The sequence below is a fragment of the Echeneis naucrates genome, chromosome 2, assembly GCF_900963305.1.
Source record: "Echeneis naucrates chromosome 2, fEcheNa1.1, whole genome shotgun sequence".
NCBI classification, from domain to species: Eukaryota; Metazoa; Chordata; class Actinopteri; order Carangiformes; family Echeneidae; genus Echeneis; species Echeneis naucrates.
In genome coordinates this window covers 20,047,997-20,067,314 of record NC_042512.1, presented here as the reverse complement: position 1 = coordinate 20,067,314, position 19,318 = coordinate 20,047,997, and the positions used below count along the sequence as shown (strand labels likewise).

Below are 19,318 nucleotides of genomic sequence, written 5' to 3'. Positions count from 1 at the left end.
GTCAATAAAAACTAAACAGGATGTTTCATCAGAATCATGGGAATTTATTACATCAGCAGCAAAAACAGTTTAAAATTATCTGTCATTCAAACCAGCCTGCCCCGCCCCCAACATGGCCGACAGCCCGTGGAGCCATCAGTGCTGAAAGTCACCTCATGAACATCTAACACTGACACCATCGCTGCTACTGCAATGATTTAAAAAATATATCTTTTTCCCTCCTCCAGCCCTGGAGCTGCTCGGTACAATCCCATAATGCACCTGTTCGATTGTACCCCTGCTCTACTGACTCGTTAAGCTCGTTAGCCTCAGTTAGGGGAGGAGGGGGTGGAGCCTGGGACATGAAGGGGCAGCCACAAATCGGAGCAGAGAAGAAGAGAAAAATAACAACGTTGATGCTGAAGAACAGGCACGTTGGAGTACTGTGTGTGTGTGTGTGTGTGTGAAATGTGGTCTAAACTATCACTGTTAACAACAGTGGAAAAAACTGTTCGTTTCTCACAGAAAAACACTTTCACGTCTCTTTTCAGCGGTTTTGTTGATGTTTTTTTTCCCACTCCATCAGAGTCTCACCATCTGAGGGAGGAAGTGTGTGAGTGTTTGTGCTTGTGTGTGTGTGTTTATCTGTGTGTGTTCGGGCTCCCTCAGATGATCTCAAATGTCTTCTTCAGCTCCATGATCAGCTGCCAGTCGGACTTCTGCATCTCGTCTCTGAACCAGTTCTTCAGAGCATCAATGGATGCTCGCGTGATCTGAAACACAGAAGCATTGTCATTGTAAACACTGAACATTTCTTTGCTGAATTCCTTCTAATCAGTTATTGTGACTCCTGTATGGCTGACTGGAGAGTCTGACAGCGAACAGGAGCATGGCCGTGATATTAGTGCTGTGGTCATCCAGAGACCAGAGAAATATCTGACACTTCACATGAAGGAATAATACATTCAAATAAACTGAAATCATTTCTCACCCTACAGAAAGAAATAATCTGACATCACTAAAAAAAAAAAAAAAAAAAAATGCATCCCCTATTCCTGTCTACACTTCACCCAAAAATTCCTAAATCTTGTGGAGGTCCATTATTTTGTTCTAAACTTGGTCTTTCTACAGAGTTCTGAGGATTCAAATGTCCATACAGTCTCCCTTCCTTCTCTCTGTCCTTACCTCATTTGTTTCCTTCTCCATCTCCCTCCCTTCATTCCTTCCTTCCTAAAATTGACTTCTTGATCAATACAAAGCGCACTCGGCTGGACAAACTCGATCATGGAGTGTTGGTGCCACGATCGCAGTGTCTTTTCTGCATCGTGCTCGGTAAAGAAAACTGTGCGCTGATGGCAACATTAAATGTGCCGGGCTTTCAAAGCACCTGTATCTTCCCTAAAATCATCCATATGCTGCGTCACTTTGTGAGATGACAATGTGATTCTTTAAATGCAACAGATGTTGATTCAGAGGTGTCCTGTCCGGCCTCACCTTGCTGACAATCATGTCAGTAGCCTCAAAATGGCGGCCGTACATCTTAGGCGACTCCCCGGGAATGGGCTCGATCTTGACGCAGATCTCCTGGCCTTTCTTGGCGATGTCAACGGACTTGTGGTTCATCTCGATGCTCGTCACCACACCGATGTCCACAAACTGGAAATCACACAACAGGTTTAACACAGCAGCGTCCTGACGTCACATTAACTGGAGTAAAAGACAAACTGTCTCTCAGTGCTTCTCACCCCTTTGCTGGGGACACAGAGCGGCGTCCCCTGCCTCAGGACTCCAGCCTCCACCGTCACTCCCATCACGATGGGATCCCTGGAGTTGAAGATGAACTGAGGAAGAACTCGCAGCTTCACGGGGAACACAGCGATGTGCCTGAGAAGACATGATATGAGACGCTGCATCTCTTCCTCACTGTTAACCAGCAACAAAAAAAAAACAATACGGACGACACGATGGTTGACTGAGCGTGAGTCTTCCTACTTGAACTCATCCTGTTTGGCCTTCTTGTAGTCTTCTCTGTACTTGGTGAAGGCGTCAAACAGGTGATAGATGATCTCGGCCGAGAAGATCCGGACTCCCAGACTGTCAGCCATTTCCTGACTCTCCCTCTCCACCTTCACATCGAATGCCAGAATCACAGCGTACCTGAGGATGCACAACACACGACTCAGACGCACACAACGTTCTGTGTGTTTGACTTCTTACATTCAGACTGTTCCTCCAATCTGATGGTGTGTCATCAGTTCATTTATTACTGAGGGTCGTGTTCCAACATGGTGGATGCCTTCATCACATCCTTCTTATGGACTGGACCAATGTTGATACCAGCGTACTGCAGAGAGACAAAGGGTTCAGAGGTCACTCTCTCTGCTGCTGCTACGTGTCAGAGTAAAACTGAGTCAAGTGTAGAAGCAGACAGGTACTCACCGGGACCTTGGAGGTCCGGAGGAACTCCAGCAGGGCTTCCAGTGATCCCAGCGTGGACGCCTGGACATAAACGCCCTTCTCCTCCAGTTTGATGGAGCTCAGAGTCTGCTTAAGTTCTCGCTCCAGTTCATCCTGAAACCCACCATCAGTCAGATAACTGGGAGATTGTGTGTATGTGTGTGTCTGTGTGTGTCTGTGTGTTACCCTCAGAACAGGGATCTCATCCTCTCTGTGAGCCACCAGCAGGGGGAGCCCCGCCAACGTCTTCTCCAGGTCTTTGCCCAGAATCTTCACCCCCTGAGATGTTGACACCTCCTTGTGCTTCTCATATTGATTCTGCACATAATCAATCAATCAGACAGTTGATACAACAGGTATAGACCTCACAGCAGTTCAGTGTGGCGTCATGAGCAGATGAAACAGCAGCTTTTATTTTGAAAAGAAGCAGTTCACCTTGACTCTGAGCTCCTTCAGTGGGGGGGGCAGCAGTAACCCTCTGATCTGTGTTACGATGGGCCCTTCCACCCCCGGGACGATGATGGTTTCTCCCTCTCTCAGACGGCCGTTGATCAGGATGACATCTATTGTTGTGCCCATACCGGGGAGAGCTTTGACCTGAACACACAGACACCATCAGGTCTGCTCTCACAGACGGTCCAGTCCGAGTTAAAACCAGGGTGGGGGGAGGTTCCTCTCTTACCTCCATGACCTGAGCTCGCAGCTCGTCACAGTGCGCTAGCCGGCGGGCTAACATGGTCTGGGTGAGCTCGATCAACAGTGCAATGAGGTTTCCCATTCCGTCGCCACTGTGGGCCGAGGTGGGAACCAACGACACAAACGTCCGGGGGTCTTTATTCTCGTAGAACAAGGCGGCATTGAGACCCTGAAGGACACATACACAACCAATATCATACAAACTATATCAATAAAAGAAAACCTGGCCAAGTAAAACTCTAAGGTCTTCCTGAACCATGTTTTCTTTGCTGTGATGGGATTGGTTCGTGGTTGATGATGTAACCACACCTGCTGAGCAAACTCCACGATGACGGCCTTGGCCCTCTCGTCAAACTCGTCTTTGGTGTTCTTCTTCTGCTTCTTCAGCGTGGCCACGACGTCAGTGTCTGGACTCTTCTTCCAGTCGTACAGACGGTCGATCTACCGACAACAAGGACGCGGTCAGACAGCGAGGGGGGAGGAAACGCAGAGACTCACCTGGTGGCAAACCGGAGTCAGACCTTGTTGAGGGCAACAATGAAGGGGCACTTCTTCTCCTTCAGCAGGTTGATGGACTCCAGCGTCTGAGGCTCCAGGCCGTGCATGATGTCCACCACCAGGATGGCGATGTCACACAGGGAGCTGCCTCTGTTCCTCAGGTTACTGAGCAAACAGGAAGAGACGGTTACTAATGGCATCAGCAGTATGTTGTGTTTAGGATTGTAGGACATTTGATGTCTGGGGCCTGCATTAACCCGACTAAGCCTACAGAAGGGCAAATTGGCAACAAGGAGCTGTCAATCAGAGCGTCTCCTTCAGAGGCCAAGCTGTCCAGTCTCTGGATCAGTCCTGTTTGTTACTGAGTTCATTGTGTTGACAGAATAAAGAGCTGATATTTCATCATTAATGAGCAGAACTCCTGATCAGATAAAGACAGAAAGGACCCAAACACAGGAGAGAAAATAAGACACAGAGCAAAGATCGAGCTCTTTTCAAATCGTTACCTGAAGGACTCGTGTCCTGGTGTGTCGATGATCAACATCCCGGGGATCTTGATGCCTTCTTTTTCAAACTGTACAAACAAAAATCCCCTTAATGCATTTCAAAGTTTGTTAATTGTGTGCGTTTGTGCGTGTTTGTTGTCGTACATTTTTAACCATCCTTGTCTGCTCTTCAATCGTCTCTTTGGGGACATTTGTGGCTCCGATCTGCTGAGTGATTCCTCCAGCTTCACCATCCTGAACGTGAGTGTGTCGTAGCTACACACAAAACAGAGAAACACACATGTTCAGTGGAAACAGCAGCTATGAAAGGTTGTCATCTTGTGAAGCTGAGGGAAGGTCACCTTGTCAAGGATCTTTGTCTTTCCGGTATCGACGTGTCCGAGCACACAGACCACTGGAGCTCTTAGTCTGTCCACGTCCACGTTCTTCAGGTTCTCTGCTCTCCGTTTCTATGGAAACAGACACAGGAATTCAGGCTGGAGACGAAATGAGCAGGGACGGGCTCTCACTCCTCCTCGTTTCCTCACCTCTATTCTCCTCTTAGCCCGGTCGTACAGTCGCTCCTCCTTCGTCCTCCCGTCATCCTCGTCGCTCTCGCTGCTCTCATCTTCACTGTCCTTCCTCTTACCGTGACCTGCTGCCACCGTTGGCTCCTTCTCCTCCTCACTTTCATCCTCCTCATCATCATCATCTTCCTCCTCATCGTCTTCATCCTCTTCCTCGTCTTCCTCCTCCTCACTGCCTGCAGGCTGTAGAGGAGCATTGGTCTCTTCCTTTACCTCGATGTGGACTTTCTTCAGCTCTGACAGACAAAATTTGTCATGTTACATTATCTGAGAACAAAAATCAACTTTTAAGACAAATTACATGTCACAATAAGAAGCTGTATGTTTGTTTTCTCACCTTTCTCCTCATCACTGGCGATGGCCTCCCAGTCATCAACAGCTGCGTCTGGCTTCACCTCTGCTCACAAAGAAATCATCATCAAAACTCATCCTCATCACTGTCCTGCCTCCTTTAAACATACGACTCTGACCTGGCTCCACAGCTGGTGTCTCAGCCTCCGTCTCCATGGCCATGGGCTCTGGGGTCTCCGATGTAGGTGAAGTTACTTCTGAGGTTTCTGAGGAGGAGAAAAAAAACGTCATTTCACAAAGACAAAGCATGAAGGAAGAGCAGCATTCAGGAGCAGCAGGGCTGTACCTTCCGGAGTTTGGGCATTGGGCTTTTTCTTCCTTTTGTCTCCATAAACTGGTTTCTTCTTTGGCATAGAGTCTTTGGACGGCACTTCAACACCTGCACGCACAAACAGTTGTAGTACAGATTTATTGTTTTATTTTTACGGAATAAATGGGAATTTGTCAGCAGCAACGCAGCCTCACCCTGAGCCTGCAGCAGCTTCAGCGTGGCCTCGGCCCGAGCTCGAGCTTCTCTCTGGGCTTTAGTCAGCAGCTTGCCCTCCTTCTTCAGACGCTCTTTCCTCTCCTTCTCCTTCTGCTTCTTCTTCTCCTTACGCTCCTGCTCCAGACGCTCCTGATGAGGGAGGGAGGTGAAAGGTCAGACGGGGGGTTGATGGGCAGGTGAGATGCAACAGAAGAGGAGGTGTTTCTGTTTTACCTGCTCCTGCCTCTGTTTCTCCAGCTCCTCCAGCCTCTTCAGTCGTTCCTCCTCCTCTCTTTTGGCTCGCTCTTCTTCCTACAACAGCAGACAACAGAAAATGAAAAAGACTCCAGAGTTTCATCGTAACTCCGTAACTACATCTCCCAGAATGCCCCACCTCCTTCATCTTGGCCAGAGCTTCCTGCATGGCCTTCACTGTGGCCTTACTGGGTCCTTTCTTCTTCTCCTTCTCCTCCTTCTCCTTCTCCCCCTTCTTCTTCTTCTTGTCCTTTTTCTTCTTGTCCCCCTCGGCCTCCTCTGCAGAGGAAGAATCATTATCAGTGAAAAGTGACATTTCCTCTACATTTTGTCTAATGTGTCAAACTGCCCGCAGTGATTTCAATTTGAAATCCATCATACCCTCAGCTGCTGGCTCCGCCTCCTCTGGCTCATCTGCTGCAGGTGGTTCTTCTTGAGGGGGCGTGGCCTCTGACATCATCTTCTCTGGCTCCTTTTTAGCCTCCACAACATCCTTGTCCTTCTCTTTGAGCTTCTTCTGCTTCAACCTCTCCTCCTCCTTTTTCTTCTTATCCCTCGCCTTCTTCTCTGCCTTCTTCTGCGCCGCCGTCTTGATCTTGAATCCCCCTTCCTCTTCGTCATCTTCACTCTCCGCCTTTGGCGCCTTGCCCTTGTTCTTCTTCTTCTGCTCTCTCCTGGAATTAAACTCCTCATCATCATCCTCAGACTCTTCATCCTTGGCGCCTCCTCCTTTCATCATGTCTTCATCCTCGCCTTTGTTGTCCTCGTCTTCTGACACCGAAGGTTTTTTGCCTCCTCTCTTTCCTCCTTTGTTCTTGAGGCGAGAACGTGAGCTGCTGTCATCATCGGAGTCGGAAGGAGGAGCAGCAGAAGTGGCCTGGAGAAGATAAAATTAACCGCAGGATGTTTGAATAAACAGTTTTATTATTCCTCACTTATCAATTGATTATTGGATTCATTAATCATCTGAAATAAACATGTCTCACTATCACACAATTGTGTGTTTGATGTTTAAAAGTTCCTAAACTTGACAATACATTTATAAGAACTTAGTGTACATGATTTCCTAAACTTTTTCTTACGTCTTCTTTGAACGTAAATAACTTGAAGCAAACCCATTACAATGTTTTTTTAAAGAAAAATATCTCTTAAAAGTGAAGCATATAAATTGGAGAACTGGCTCTAAAAATGAAAGAATTAATTAAAAAAATTAAATAAATCAAATATTTGAAAAGTGAAGATCTTAGAAATCAAGAGGAGCAGATAAATATTAATTTCTGTAAACAGCAAATTCTTATTACAGAAAAACCGTTTGACTTCTGAACTTGAGTTATTAAACACACCTTCTTGTCTTTCTGTTCTCTGTTCTTCTCTGCATCTTCCCGCACCTCAGCTTCATCACCTTCCTCTTCTTCAAAGCCTGCCCCACCCTTCTTCCCTTTCCTGGTCTTCTTCTTCTCTGGTTTGGGAGGCTCGACACTCTCCACCTCCTCTGTGGTGTCTGCTTTCTGTGCAGGGAGAGCCAGGAGCAATTAGGTGATGAAAATCTATGTCTTTTCATTTGCTGCACTGCTCCAGCGAGTTTACCTTCCCCTTTCCTCCCTGACTCTCCAGAGACATCTCCTCCAGCTCCTTCAGGATGTCGTCTTCACTGCAGGAAAAGAAACTCAAAGTTAACAGGATGAAAAAGAGACGGTGTGAAGATGATGAGAAGACAGAGATAAGACAATGAAAAAGAAGAAGGAGGTGCAGTATCGTACTCAAAGTCGTCCTTTTTTGCTCCTCCTTTCTTCTTCTTCTTCCCTTTTGGTTCCTTGGAGGCTCCGGCTCCTTCGATCTCTGCCGCCAGAGCGTCAATATCAATGCTGTCATCTTTGGCACTGAATAAAGGTCAAAAATAATATCAGTCAAGCCAGGTCAGGAGTTCATCTCAAAGGAGACAAAGACACAGGACACAGCAGAATACGACTCTGTCTGCCTTTGTGTGTCAGGACAATATGAACAGATGAAAAGCTGCTGACTCTCCGCTCTCTACACAACCCTTTCATTTCCCGTCATCCTCTGACCTGAGATCGGCCTCCATCAACCGAAAAACCTCCATTCATTGAACTTGGTTCACTTTTTCACAGCTGACTGACGTTTCATTGAATCAGTGATTCAGCCATCAGATATTCATTCTTTCCATCTTCTAAATAACCAACAATCTGATGTTTTTCTTCAAGGAACGTGGTGCTCAACACCTTTTCTCCTGTTGATGTCAACACCAGACATTTTTCTGACAGAAGTTAGAGGACTGTCCAAATTAAAGGAACAAAGTAGTTCAGACTGAATGATTGTGTGATGATCCTGTGGCTGTTGTGAGCACCAGCCGGGCAGAGATGGGCTGACATGTGTATCCTCAGGTGTGTCAGGCTCGGTCTAAATGTAGAGGATGTGGTTCAGGTGAACAGGTAGTCGGTGTTACATCAGCCTTTGCTCACAGAGAGCCAACCTGAGCTGGAGTGGCAGATGACCCGGCTAACGGATAGCTTAGCTCGGCTTCACCCCTCTGGAGGGGGCTCTCCTCAGCCTGTAGCCTCCAGCTTTAACAGGCCACCATCTGAACTGCTAAACCCGAGTTTCCAGACTTGTTCTGGCTCTCGGGGCCGAGGCCAAGCCCCCCAGCTCAGAGCCGAACCGGTCTCACCTGGACTCGGACTAACACTGACGCGTGGTTAGCTTCTGCTAGCATCTAGCCGCTAAGCTAACGGGGTAACCAGCGGGAAAGCAGCCGGGTTCAGGGGGCTTTGGCGGGGCAGCGAGCTCGCCGCCCCCGGCTGTCGGTGTGGACAGCTGGTGTGTGGCAGTAGCCGGTGTTTTCTCTACCTGTCCTCCCCACTTTTCTTCTGTTTCTTCCCCATCCTGCCGCTGCAGTTCTCCGGTTTGTCCCACCGACACCACGGCTCACATTAGACAGAGATCGTCTCCGGGAAGCCGAACACAGCCGAGGACTCACTCCGCTGCTTTTCCCTTCAGAGCGCCTTCTGTGGACTATATATGAAATATAAAAATATAAGAAAGACGATATAATAGAAAAATAATCAAAAAATAACAAGTCAGCATGTATGGGCAGAGTTTCAACAGCAGTTCATGATTACTTAAAATAAAAGGTAAGTTGTAAATCTGTCCATTAAATGGATAAGATCGAACTTTTACAGTACAATAGTACCAACGGCTGGAGTAACTTCTGTGTGGATCGAACCCTGACCCATTTCCGGGGGAACCAGGTACCAACATCTAACCCTGACCATTTCCAGGGGAACCAGGTACCAACATCTGTATTTCTAAGGCAGTTTTTCAATCCAAATGCAGCCCGGAGTCGGGTCAGAGCTCTGTTCTGGGAGAAAACAGCGAAGTGACACTTCTTTCGACTTTTCATCTTTGAGTTTTACGGATGCACCGAGATAACGTTTTTTTAACCGGCAGATTTGTGATCAATAATCATTTCATAAAGGTTAATGGTTCAGATATTGATGCTTGCTTCTGATTATTTATTCGTAGTATGTGTTTTTACTTAAGATGGCTTTTCATTGATTTTATGATCAATAACGAATTTGTAATAAAAAAAGAATGACGCAAGAAAAACTAAATAATCTCACCTTTAACTAGATTGATTTATTTAACATTTACCTTTCCGGAATAAAACGTTCAGCTCTTCTCTCTCTATTTCTTTGCTGAACTGTGAATTTGCTGGAATTTCAATTCTACATAAAATGCCTCAGTAATATGTTCATTTATTAATTTCTGTATTTTTCCATTTGCTCTAATTTGATTTCATCACAATTGAATGAGCAATCACTGTTTTTGCCTTGTCACATTTCTTCTCTGCATTCTGCCTCCAGCTCGTTGGTCTGAGACTTTTTTGTTGTATTTCTATTCATACATTTTAATATTTGTGATAAACCAAATGATATGTGATGTGAATAAAGAGGAAATAAACAGAGCTGTGGATTTTACACAAAAAACAGGCAAGAGGTCAATGAACACCATAACCAGCATAATAACACACAGAAATGTATTTATGTGCATTATTATTCTTCTTGTTTTAATAAACACAAAGATCATTTATGAACATTAAAGTCCAGAATTAATCAGCCCCAGATGTACAGATGGTCTATATTTTGAACCTGTAGTTTCACGTTCACACTTTGAATGTCTCCAATGCTGTCTGTAATAACCAGCGCAGCCTCTTGGGGGTGCTGGAAGGTCATCAAGGGCTCTGTGCACTCCACACTTACAACCAGCAGCTCCGGTTGTTACCTCAGCCCATCACAGACAGCACAGCATCACACAGGTTGTGCAGCCTGGCGTGCAGAACGCCGCTCTCAGACCTCAGAAGTGCAGCAACAACCACAGAGGTCCCCTGTGGACAAAACCGCTCCCCGACTAGCATATCCATCAGCTCACCACTCAGCCGACAAGGGAGCCAATCTGTGGGAACGTCGAGCTCACAGCTCTCTATCAGCCCGTTCTTTACCTCCATGTGCAGCCGAGCTGAGCTGCGAGCAGATGAATGGTTGTCCGTCAGGTCCAGGACGGTGTGGACACTGAATTTCGGTGTCTTTCCAAATGTCCAATCCCAGCTGCTCAGCTCTGTTGCTGTCCTGCTGAGGCCAGGGAACATGGACTCATCGCTGGGATTAACATGGGTCAACGAGGAACTGAAGCCAAACTCTGCGAGTCAGAATGGACAGAAAATCAAAAAAGAACAAATAAACTCGCAATCCCCAGCAGAAAGACCACGAGACTCAGGAAAAGAGAAGGTGAGAGGAAACAGAAGTGAAGTACCTTCATTGTATTTGTACACTATTCCATCTAACAGCTCCTCCCACTGCAGCGTGGGGGCGTGGTCCAGCAGGTTGGTGACAGGTGAGGGGACGCTGGGGGTAGCGTTGCTCTGGATACCCTGGCAGGTGGTGTGGAGTGTAGCGGAGAGGGCGGAGCGGTCAGCAGAGTGCAGCAGGGTGCAGTGATGGTAGGAAGACTTCCTGCTCAGTCTAGATGCAGTGCCTGTTAAAAAAAAAAACAGAAAGGTGTAAGACTTTAAGTTCTATCTTATTTTAATTAGGTTTAAACTCTTCTCATTTGTCAGGAACACTCCCTCCCTACCTGAGATCTTGTAGTGTCCATTAAGCAAAATGTCAAATCTGTCTGTGGCCTGGACATCCAGTTCTGGTCTAACATGCCTCAGAGCCTCTGTGATGACCTTCAGGTTTCTCTGCCGGTTGTACGCCTTCTTGGTGGTGAAGAAAGTCAGGTTGAGGTTTCCAAGGTCGTGGAAGACGGTCCCACCACCGCTCCTCCTGCGGGCCAGAGGAATCCCAGCCTTCGTCATGGCCGACAGGTTGCACTCAGTCCAGGGGTTCTGGTGGCGTCCGATGACCACGGCTGGGCGGTTCCTCCACAGCAGCAGGACACTGCGCTGTTCCAGATCCACATTGGCATCGATCCAGTCCTCCAGAGCCAGGTTCTGATACACGTCGGTGGACTGGGACTGCAGAATCAGCCCCGAACTGCTGCTGTCGGAGGCCTTTAACAAGCTCCTACCACTGGAACTGGTCCTGGAAGACTGGTTGTTGGTTTGAAACCTGCAAGCACCTGACCTGCCTCTTAAAAGATACAACGTCCTTCTGATGTGCATAATCATGACACTCATAGAGGAAACAGCTTCGGGTCAAACCTCCTCAAAAACATCTTCAATCTAGAAATGGAACAAACATTGAACAACATGAGGTGAGACTATACATTGAAAACTGATGTATATACAATGATTTGACCGGAATATCTGTAGAAAACAGGGAAACAATAATCATGTTAATGAAAATCAGTCAAAGTCATACTCAAACTTTGTTTACTATTTGTTTTGTCTCTTCTGTGGGGCGTGTCGGGACGGTTGTTATATTATCATTATTATTTTTGGATGAACAGTTTCTTTTATCAAACATCATCATTTTCTAAAAATTCAATATATTGAATCAAACGAAATTCCGGAAATAACACCCCGTGATGTCATGACTCCGCCCCCCGCGGCGTCCTTCAGGTGATTGACTTTTAGCTTTAGCTTCGTTCATTCTCCGAAACAAACAAACAAACAAAAAAACGGGTGCTTAAATGGTGCATAGCAACTGCAGCTAACAAACAGTCTGACAGATAAAAAGAAATCAAGCTGAGAGCTGTTTTTCTCGAACTGACCTGAACCGACGACGGACCCGACCGGAGACGAACCGGAAGACGATCCGGAAGAAGAACGACAAACTATTTCCGCTCCTTCCCTTCAAAATAAAAGCGATAGCATGGTTACCCAGTAATTTTTTAACACAAAAATAAGCAGTTCAAACTTTTGTATGCACAAAGTGTTGTAATTCTTAAAAAAGCAGGAGTATTTTGAGCGGTACGGTTATTTCTTTGGATCAGAAAAAGACACGAATATAAATATGATGTCAGGCTTTTGTCCAACACTGATTTTCTTCCTTCATTATTTCAGTTTTTCCGATTTGATTTTGGGTAACTTGACGGTTGGTCCTCCACATTTAAGGTGTCGTACTGCACACTAATCGGCTGGACAAAGGTTCTGAGTCAGGACGACAACTATGGAGTGAACTAAAATTAACCAACTAATTAATAACGCCAAGTCTTTTCAGATAAAACACATTCAATTTGATGCCCATTAAATTATAATGAATGCTAATTGTAATTTATTAAGTCATGCATTTAAGATTTTCAGATTTCAGAACATTTAAACAGTGAATAGAGTTAATACATTTATTTATTTATTTTGTTGTCATTTTAAATGTGTGACACTGCTTGTTAGTTTGAGCCACAGTTGGAGTTCTTCTCTCTCATCGGCCTCTGAACTCATCATCATTAGGAAGAAGTAGAGACGACCAGAGAGAGGAAGAACATGTGACCACATCCTGACAAAACACACATAGAAACACACTAACACCCACACACCCACTCTCTCACATACACACACGCACATGCACAATGTGTGTCAGTGTCAGTGTCAGTCGGAGTCGGTGAACATTCAGGTAAGAAGAAATTTTATTGAGACTTTATTTCCAACTAAATATTGATGTTGGCTGTTTCATCATTTCCTGTTTAAGCCTTTATTCATCATATACAACATAAGATAGATAGATAGATACTTTATTTATCCCAGACTGGGAAATGGCAGTGTAACAGCAGCATTACACACAGGGAATAAAATATATAAAAAATATATGCAATAATAAGTAAAGTAAAGTGCACAGTGACTGTGAGTAATGACCAGAGTTATTTAGCTGTTATAAATCCTGCACATTGAACTAAAGGTTCATTTTTTACATGATGACCATGTTTCAAAGGCGTTAAAGAGGAACTGACAAAAAATGTGAACGTTTTTGAGATCAGATTATTAACAAGAATTTTGTTGCCTGTAAAAGTCTTAAGCTACTTATGTATTTCAGAAATTAAAATTTGAGGAATATTTAAACAAAATATTTTAACAACAGAATACTTAAAAATAATGTGTTGATTTTCATGAAAAATCTATTTCTTACATGGGGTCATTTTAAGAGAAGAGCAGTGTGAAGTGAGTGAATTCTTACTGTCCTGTGATCACACGTTGACACTTGCATAGACAAAGCTGTTATGTGGTCATCATGTAGTCTGCTGCTGGAAACAATTACCCCAGCCACGCCAACATTCACACCGGAAAGGACTATGTCATCAGTTCTCGAAGGTCAGACAGCTCGTTATCTTGACTACATACCTAGAAGAGTTTGTCACAAGATGACAACCTGTGAGATACAGTCAAACGCTTGGCCAACAACAACCACACAAACATCCACAACTACAGCCAGTGTCAGTTAAAAATAAAACCATCAAGACTGCAGAGCCTTATTAACTTTAATATGTTCAACCTCAAACAGACCACTGAGGTCTGACTGACGTCAGAGGCAGAGCTCACAAACGTAAAAGCTTCAAACGTTCAAACTGACTTATTCTTGTTGCTCTGCAGATCATCAGTTTCACACGAAGACATCGTCAGATAAACACACACATCATGCACAAAAACACACTTAAACTCAGTGTTTTTAGGTGTGTGTGTGCGTGACAACATGTCTGACTTGTGGACATCTTCCTTGTTCTCCTCACCTGCCCACTCCTCCCCAACATCGCTCGGTCACCATGGAAACCATCCTTGTGTAAAAGTTCTCATTTACTCACTCAGATTTAATCCTTTTTTTTATAAATTTTAATCTGTTTTTGTTTCATTTATTAACTTCTTTGTCCCCAGGTAACCTCCCCCCATCACCTCCCCCATCCTCAGGTGACCTCCCCCCATCCCCAGGTAACCTCCCCCCATGACCTCCCCCATCCTCAGGTGACCTCCCCCCATTACCAGGTAACGTCCCCCCATCACCTCCCCCATCCTCAGGTGACCTCCCCCCATCCCCAGGTAACCTCCCCCCATGACCTCCCCCATCCTCAGGTGACCTCCCCCCATTACCAGGTAACCTCCCCCCATCACCTCCCCCATCCTCAGGTGACCTCCCCCCATCCCCAGGTAACCTCACCCCATCACCTCCCCCATCCCCAGGTGACCTCCCCCCATCCCCAGGTAACCTCCCCCCATCACCTCCCCCATCCCCAGGTGACCTCCCCCCATTACCAGGTAACCTCCCCCCATCCTCAGGTGACCTCCCCCCATCCCCAGGTGACCTCCCCCCATCCCCAGGTAACCTCCCCCCATCACCTCCCCCATCCCCAGGTGACCTCCCCCCATTACCAGGTAACCTCCCCCCATCCTCAGGTGACCTCCCCCCATCCCAGGTAACCTCCCCCCATCACCTCCTTCCTCCCCAGGTTAATTTTCCTCAGAATCATGTTTCCTCTCCTCACCTCCTCCCTCAGACCCCGATAAATTCTTCCCCTCACTACTTCCCCCAATCTCAGACATCCCCCTCTTACCCCTTTCACCAGGCCCATGTAGCCCCCTCCCACCACCTCTCTTATTCTCAGACAACCCCCCCTCACTTTGGACCCCAGCCCCAGGTGACCTCCACACAGGTCCTTTCCTCACCCCAGCAGCATCTCTCCAGCCAAAATCCAAATCCAGGTTTAGAAAATTCAAACTGGAGCAAATCTGAAATTCCTTGTCTTTTCAGCAGCTACAGTTTATCCTGCCAGGTATGATGTCACACACCCGATCAAAACCCAGAACCACATCTGATTTGGATCACTGGATCATAATGTGTCTTTGTCTGATTTGGACAGAACCACTCCACCGAACACCTGGACCTCCAGAACCAGGAGCAGTTCAGCGTGACAGAAGACACACACAGACTGTCTTATAACACTCAGGCACTCGTTGCCAATGGTGTGTACGGACAGGATGACACCCTGGGTCCAGACCCCTGGGGGCCTCTGGAGCCCACTCAGTCCCAGGTGCAGTGCTCCCCACTGGGCTCCATGTCTGGAGGGATCCCTCTGGGAAGGTGGAGCTCTGCGGAGTTCAGGTCATCTTCCACTGAGGAATTCGGCACACAGTTTTACCCTGATAGTGGCCAGCAGGCCTTCTGTAGTCCCACTACCCCCGGTCCGAGTCCTCAGTACCCACACACCCCGACCATGTCCAGTCCCGGCACTCAGGTGCACCCCAGGAATGAGAGACAGGCTTTCCACACACAACCATCCACACAGACATTCAGCTGCCTCCCTGACTCTGACAGCTTCCCTCTCAGCTCTGAGCCCGGTCCACACCTCCTGCCGGGCCATACTGAGCCAATGCTGGACCTGACGGGCTTCTTCAACGCCGTAGGTGACCTGGACACCAGTTTCCCTCCACAGGAAGGAGGCCAAAATGTGAACAGTTCCGCCCAGGCCCCCAGCCTCCCTGCTGGGCCGGCGTGGGCAGCCAAGTGTGGAGGAGGAAGCAGTACAGGAGGAGACGTCCAACTGGACAGGACCTGGGTCAGTTTGACACAAAACAGTTATCTGATCATGTTAGAGAGTGAGTCAGAAAATATAAATCGTCTTTTTCAGATGAAAAGGCCACAACCAGCAAACAGAGCTAAGGTCCTGGACTGCAGGTAAGGTGGATGATGATGAGGATGGAGTGTGATTTATGCCATCAACTCAATTCCCTGACGTGTGTGTGTGTGCGTGTGTGTTGCAGGCTGCTGTGCACAATGTGTAAGCGTGACTTTCGGAGTCTGCCAGCATTGAACGGTCACATGCGCTCCCACAGCGGCTTCAGATCAGCAAAATGTCTGAAAAAGGTCCAAGATGAAACTAAACAGCTGCTTTTCTTAACTGTGTGCATTAACAACCGACCTGCCGACCAGCTCGGAGCGACAGCCTATCAGTGTGTTTTCCCGTTCCAGGATGAGGACGCAGCAGCAGCCCCTCCCACTGTCTCCATGGTGATGCCAGTGTCTGTTCCCATCCGGTCCAGAGGCGCGTCCAGGGCCCTCAGGATGGGACAGAGGAGATGCACTCACCGCTCTCCAGCCGTCGGCGGCGCTGTGCTTTACCACAGCCTGATGCACCTGGATGGAGACGCAGCGGTCGCTGAGGGCGGTGATGAGGAAGCAGCTGTCGACGGGGGCAGAGGTCACTACACCCCTCCGCCCATGCTGTGTCCGGTCAGGGTGGGGACGGGGCTGTACTGCTCCCTCACCACCTGGAGGAAGCACAGAGTACAAACTGTGCACCTTCACAACACAGCACATAGTGAGTCAACACAACACAAACGGAAGCTTCATATTCAGTTTTCCCACAAGATGGCACCAGTTCACGACAAGTATCGCCGTCAGTCATCGTTTACGTTAAATTTCATCTTGTGCTTGCCGGAAACAGCTTTTCTGAATTTTTGATGAACAAATCTAAGAGAAATGAGTTTTGAGAAACATGAATTATTGTGCCAGTCTCAGTGTGACCACTAGACAGTGCTGACAAGTTCGTTCTTCCTTAGCTGATCTTCTGTTTTTAAAATGGATGGATCTGAAAAGTTGATTTGGATTATTAATCCACGTTAAAAATATAAGAATCATCTGCTGGTCTGAAGAATCCAGATCTCCGCTCTAAATAATATTCTTATAATGATCAATAGTTGATCCACGTAACTCAACAACATTATTCTGACATTTCATCGCATGGCAGCTGTGATGTCATAACATTTTTTATCTCTGATACCAGATGGGCTTGGCGACCACGTTGCCATGGAGACACTGACAACAGGAACCATGAAGCCGTATGTAAAATACAACTCTCCACAAATCCTCCGATGATGTCAATCAGATCACCTGATAACACTGACCTGTCAATCACAGGCAGATCAATGTGGGGCGGGGCTTCCAGGCTGAAATCCCACCATTACGCAACCATAAACAAGCCCATGCCGACTCCCAGAATGCACTGCAGATGTGGACACCGTGGTACGAAGTGGAGAAGCCTGTCAATCAACCAAGAGGTAGAAACACACACCGTTAAAAGTCACAAAAATCGAGATCCCTGATTGGTTGTTTTCTTGACTGACGCGTTGTTTGTCCAGTTGATGCTCTGTTGATGATGGTACGAACCTGTGTGGTGCCAGGGGGCGGGGCCAGCCCAGAGCACGCCCTCCGCGTCCTGTCAGAGTGCAGAGGAGACTTTCTGGTGAAATCTCATTGGCTGTTTGGCTCTTTGTTCTGATCATTTAGAAACAAGACAAACAAACAAACATTTGCTTTTGTTCTTGTGTTCCAGCTGACGGCAGAAAAACTCCTTTCCTCTCCTGACACCTCCAACAACAACCACACAGGTGGACACCCACACAGACAGACCACCAGAACACAACAACAACATGACAGCAGCAGTTACACATCTGTGTTGTGTTGGTTGTGTGTTGCAGGTGTCAGCTGGAGTGCAGCAGAGATCAGGTTGTTGGTGAAATCGCTGCAGCTCCATCATAAAGACTTCGGCAGTGTCCAGAGAGCCGTGAGTTTGATACCCTGTTAGAGCATCAGCGTTGCTGCGTTTTACCTGATCTGTGTGGATGTGTGTGTTCAGGTTCAGACCAAGTCCCTCTCTCAGTGTGTGGAGTTTTATTATCTGATGAAGAAGAAGCTGAATCTGGGTGTGAGGACCTCAGCCAGGCTGACCATCACTCTGCCCGACACAAACGTAACAAACTGCTCTGTTAGATTTTCCTTCAATATCTCTGGTTGTGTATTTTTTCAATGTTTGTGTGCTGATTGTCATGTTTAAAGAGTGACAGTTAGGTGTCAGTAAACGATCAGAGGCGTCAACTTTAGTCAACACAAACGAAACCAAAGGCTGAATGAATAAAAACCACTGAAACCTAATTCCACCCACCCACACACACACTGAAACACAAAACACACACACTTCCTGTTACAGCCATCACGTTTCTGAACAAACTGTGACTTGACATTTCAGATAGCCGATGTGTGTGTGTGTGTGTGTGTGGTTTAGCCTCATTTTAATTTTCCATCAGTGTCAGTTTTTTATCCTCCTTTACGTGTACGTCATTCAGATTTCCATCAGTATGATTCACTTCCTGTTGGTTGTTTTCAGTTCAGCCAAACCGAAGAAGACTCAGTTTTCAGCCACATTTCCTCAGTTTAACGTAAAGCACCAGCCTCTTTATCTGCACTATGGAGGGGGCAACTTCCAGTCCACAGTCAGGTCCAAAATAAAGACTAACAGAACCACATTCAAGGCAGCGCTCGTTGCTGCTGCCCCACAATAAGGAGGTCCTGGTTGGGTTCCCGGCCTGGGGCCTCCAAAGACGTCCTGTTTGGGTTCATTGGTGACTCTAAGCTGTCTGTAGGTCCGTCTGTCTCTGTGATGGACTGCAGACCTGTCCAGGCTGACCCCGCCCCATTAAACTCCACAATCAAGATACAAGCCCAGCAAGTAGCTAGTGAAGACCGAGGCCAAACCCAAAAGCCTGAATGACGTCTGAAGCAAAGACCAATATTTCCTAAAGTCAAGAAGAGCGCACATCCTGTTTCAAGTTAAGAAGAGAAACTGTCAGTTTACTCAGAATGATGCGGTCAGAGGGGACCGATCAGCAGCTGATTAAAACCATGGCTTTGTTCCTCAGAAGACTGTCTGCTGCTGTTTTTAGGTTTTTATGGGTCTAAGGGGAGTTTTGGTTTGAGGATGAATTTGTGGTTGCTGATTAAGAACCTGATGTGTGTGATGCTGCAGTTCAGTCTCTGCAGGAATAATACTCACTGTTTTCCATCTCTGTCTCTCCAGAGGCCACCCAGATGTCCTGATACAATGTGAATCCCAGGCTGGACCGATGCTACACACTACTTTGTGGGACAAAAACAGAGGTTTAGTTGTTGAGGGAAAAAAAACACAAAAATACTGGGTTATGTTTCACTCCTTCCCCAAGTTCTCTCACATAAAGTCATAGTGTTTCACGTTCTTCTGCTTCCTTAATGTAAAGGCTCCCGCTGTATTGTGAAAAACTGAAGGTTAAAGGAAAAAAAACAGGATCATTG

At 46.7% G+C, this 19,318-nt stretch overlaps 3 protein-coding genes and 1 long non-coding RNA gene across 5 annotated transcripts; 2 read left to right on the top strand and 2 right to left on the bottom strand.

Moving 5' to 3' along the window:
* Positions 1–9: 9 nt before the first annotated feature.
* Positions 10–8,750, bottom strand: eif5b (eukaryotic translation initiation factor 5B). The gene is made up of 26 exons (XM_029518016.1): positions 8,640–8,750; positions 7,535–7,654; positions 7,362–7,425; positions 7,118–7,282; positions 6,156–6,651; positions 5,914–6,053; positions 5,754–5,831; positions 5,519–5,669; positions 5,340–5,432; positions 5,173–5,259; positions 5,040–5,099; positions 4,664–4,938; positions 4,478–4,585; positions 4,281–4,391; positions 4,137–4,204; positions 3,654–3,795; positions 3,442–3,573; positions 3,119–3,301; positions 2,872–3,033; positions 2,623–2,754; positions 2,419–2,550; positions 2,247–2,323; positions 1,972–2,136; positions 1,725–1,863; positions 1,474–1,635; positions 10–752 (listed from the first exon to the last, which is right to left on the bottom strand). Exons 1-26 carry the CDS (start codon positions 8,672–8,674, stop codon positions 645–647), a joined length of 3,585 nt encoding a protein of 1,194 aa, XP_029373876.1. The 5' UTR covers positions 8,675–8,750; the 3' UTR covers positions 10–644.
* Positions 8,751–9,660: 910 nt separating this feature from the next.
* lipt1 (lipoyltransferase 1) lies at positions 9,661–12,050 on the bottom strand. Of its 2 annotated transcripts, XM_029520529.1 has the most exons (4): positions 12,006–12,050; positions 10,923–11,514; positions 10,602–10,823; positions 9,661–10,487 (listed from the first exon to the last, which is right to left on the bottom strand). In XM_029520529.1, the coding sequence occupies exons 2-4, from the start codon at positions 11,467–11,469 to the stop codon at positions 10,075–10,077; spliced, it is 1,182 nt and encodes a 393-aa protein (XP_029376389.1). In that variant the 5' UTR covers positions 11,470–11,514; positions 12,006–12,050; the 3' UTR covers positions 9,661–10,074. The 2 variants fall into 2 exon arrangements, with proteins under 2 accessions (XP_029376389.1, XP_029376397.1); XM_029520537.1 differs by lacking the exon at positions 12,006–12,050 and having other exon boundaries at positions 10,923–11,999.
* Positions 12,051–12,753: 703 nt separating this feature from the next.
* On the top strand, positions 12,754–14,149 carry LOC115056057 (uncharacterized). The gene is made up of 3 exons (XR_003841757.1): positions 12,754–12,844; positions 13,816–14,002; positions 14,095–14,149. It is a non-coding gene; the product is annotated as an uncharacterized LOC115056057 (long non-coding RNA).
* Positions 14,150–14,547: 398 nt separating this feature from the next.
* Positions 14,548–19,162, top strand: LOC115054042 (uncharacterized). Its single transcript, XM_029519025.1, has 12 exons — positions 14,548–14,987; positions 15,075–15,770; positions 15,843–15,889; positions 15,976–16,078; positions 16,184–16,532; positions 16,998–17,052; positions 17,132–17,271; positions 17,353–17,456; positions 17,547–17,601; positions 17,692–17,777; positions 17,850–17,963; positions 19,068–19,162. Exons 2-12 carry the CDS (start codon positions 15,270–15,272, stop codon positions 19,095–19,097), a joined length of 1,584 nt encoding a protein of 527 aa, XP_029374885.1. The 5' UTR covers positions 14,548–14,987; positions 15,075–15,269; the 3' UTR covers positions 19,098–19,162.
* The last annotated feature ends 156 nt before the right edge of the window (positions 19,163–19,318 follow it).

Coding starts and splice junctions, on each gene's coding strand:
- eif5b (XM_029518016.1), bottom strand. CDS start 8,674: ATGGGGAAGAAACAGAAGAAAAGTGGGGAGGACAG. Junction 4,586..4,663: donor GGGCTAAGAGGAGAATAGAG/GTGAGGAAACGA, acceptor CTGTTTCCATAG/AAACGGAGAGCAGAGAACCT. Junction 4,392..4,477: donor AGACAAAGATCCTTGACAAG/GTGACCTTCCCT, acceptor TTTTGTGTGTAG/CTACGACACACTCACGTTCA.
- lipt1 (XM_029520529.1), bottom strand. CDS start 11,469: ATGAGTGTCATGATTATGCACATCAGAAGGACGTTGTATCTTTTAAGA. Junction 10,824..10,922: donor TGGACACTACAAGATCTCAG/GTAGGGAGGGAG, acceptor TTTTTTTAACAG/GCACTGCATCTAGACTGAGC. Junction 10,488..10,601: donor AGTGTACAAATACAATGAAG/GTACTTCACTTC, acceptor TCTGACTCGCAG/AGTTTGGCTTCAGTTCCTCG.
- LOC115054042 (XM_029519025.1), top strand. CDS start 15,270: ATGTCTGGAGGGATCCCTCTGGGAAGGTGGAGCTCTGCGGAGTTCAGG. Junction 15,771..15,842: donor TCCAACTGGACAGGACCTGG/GTCAGTTTGACA, acceptor CGTCTTTTTCAG/ATGAAAAGGCCACAACCAGC. Junction 17,457..17,546: donor AGTGCAGAGGAGACTTTCTG/GTGAAATCTCAT, acceptor CTTGTGTTCCAG/CTGACGGCAGAAAAACTCCT.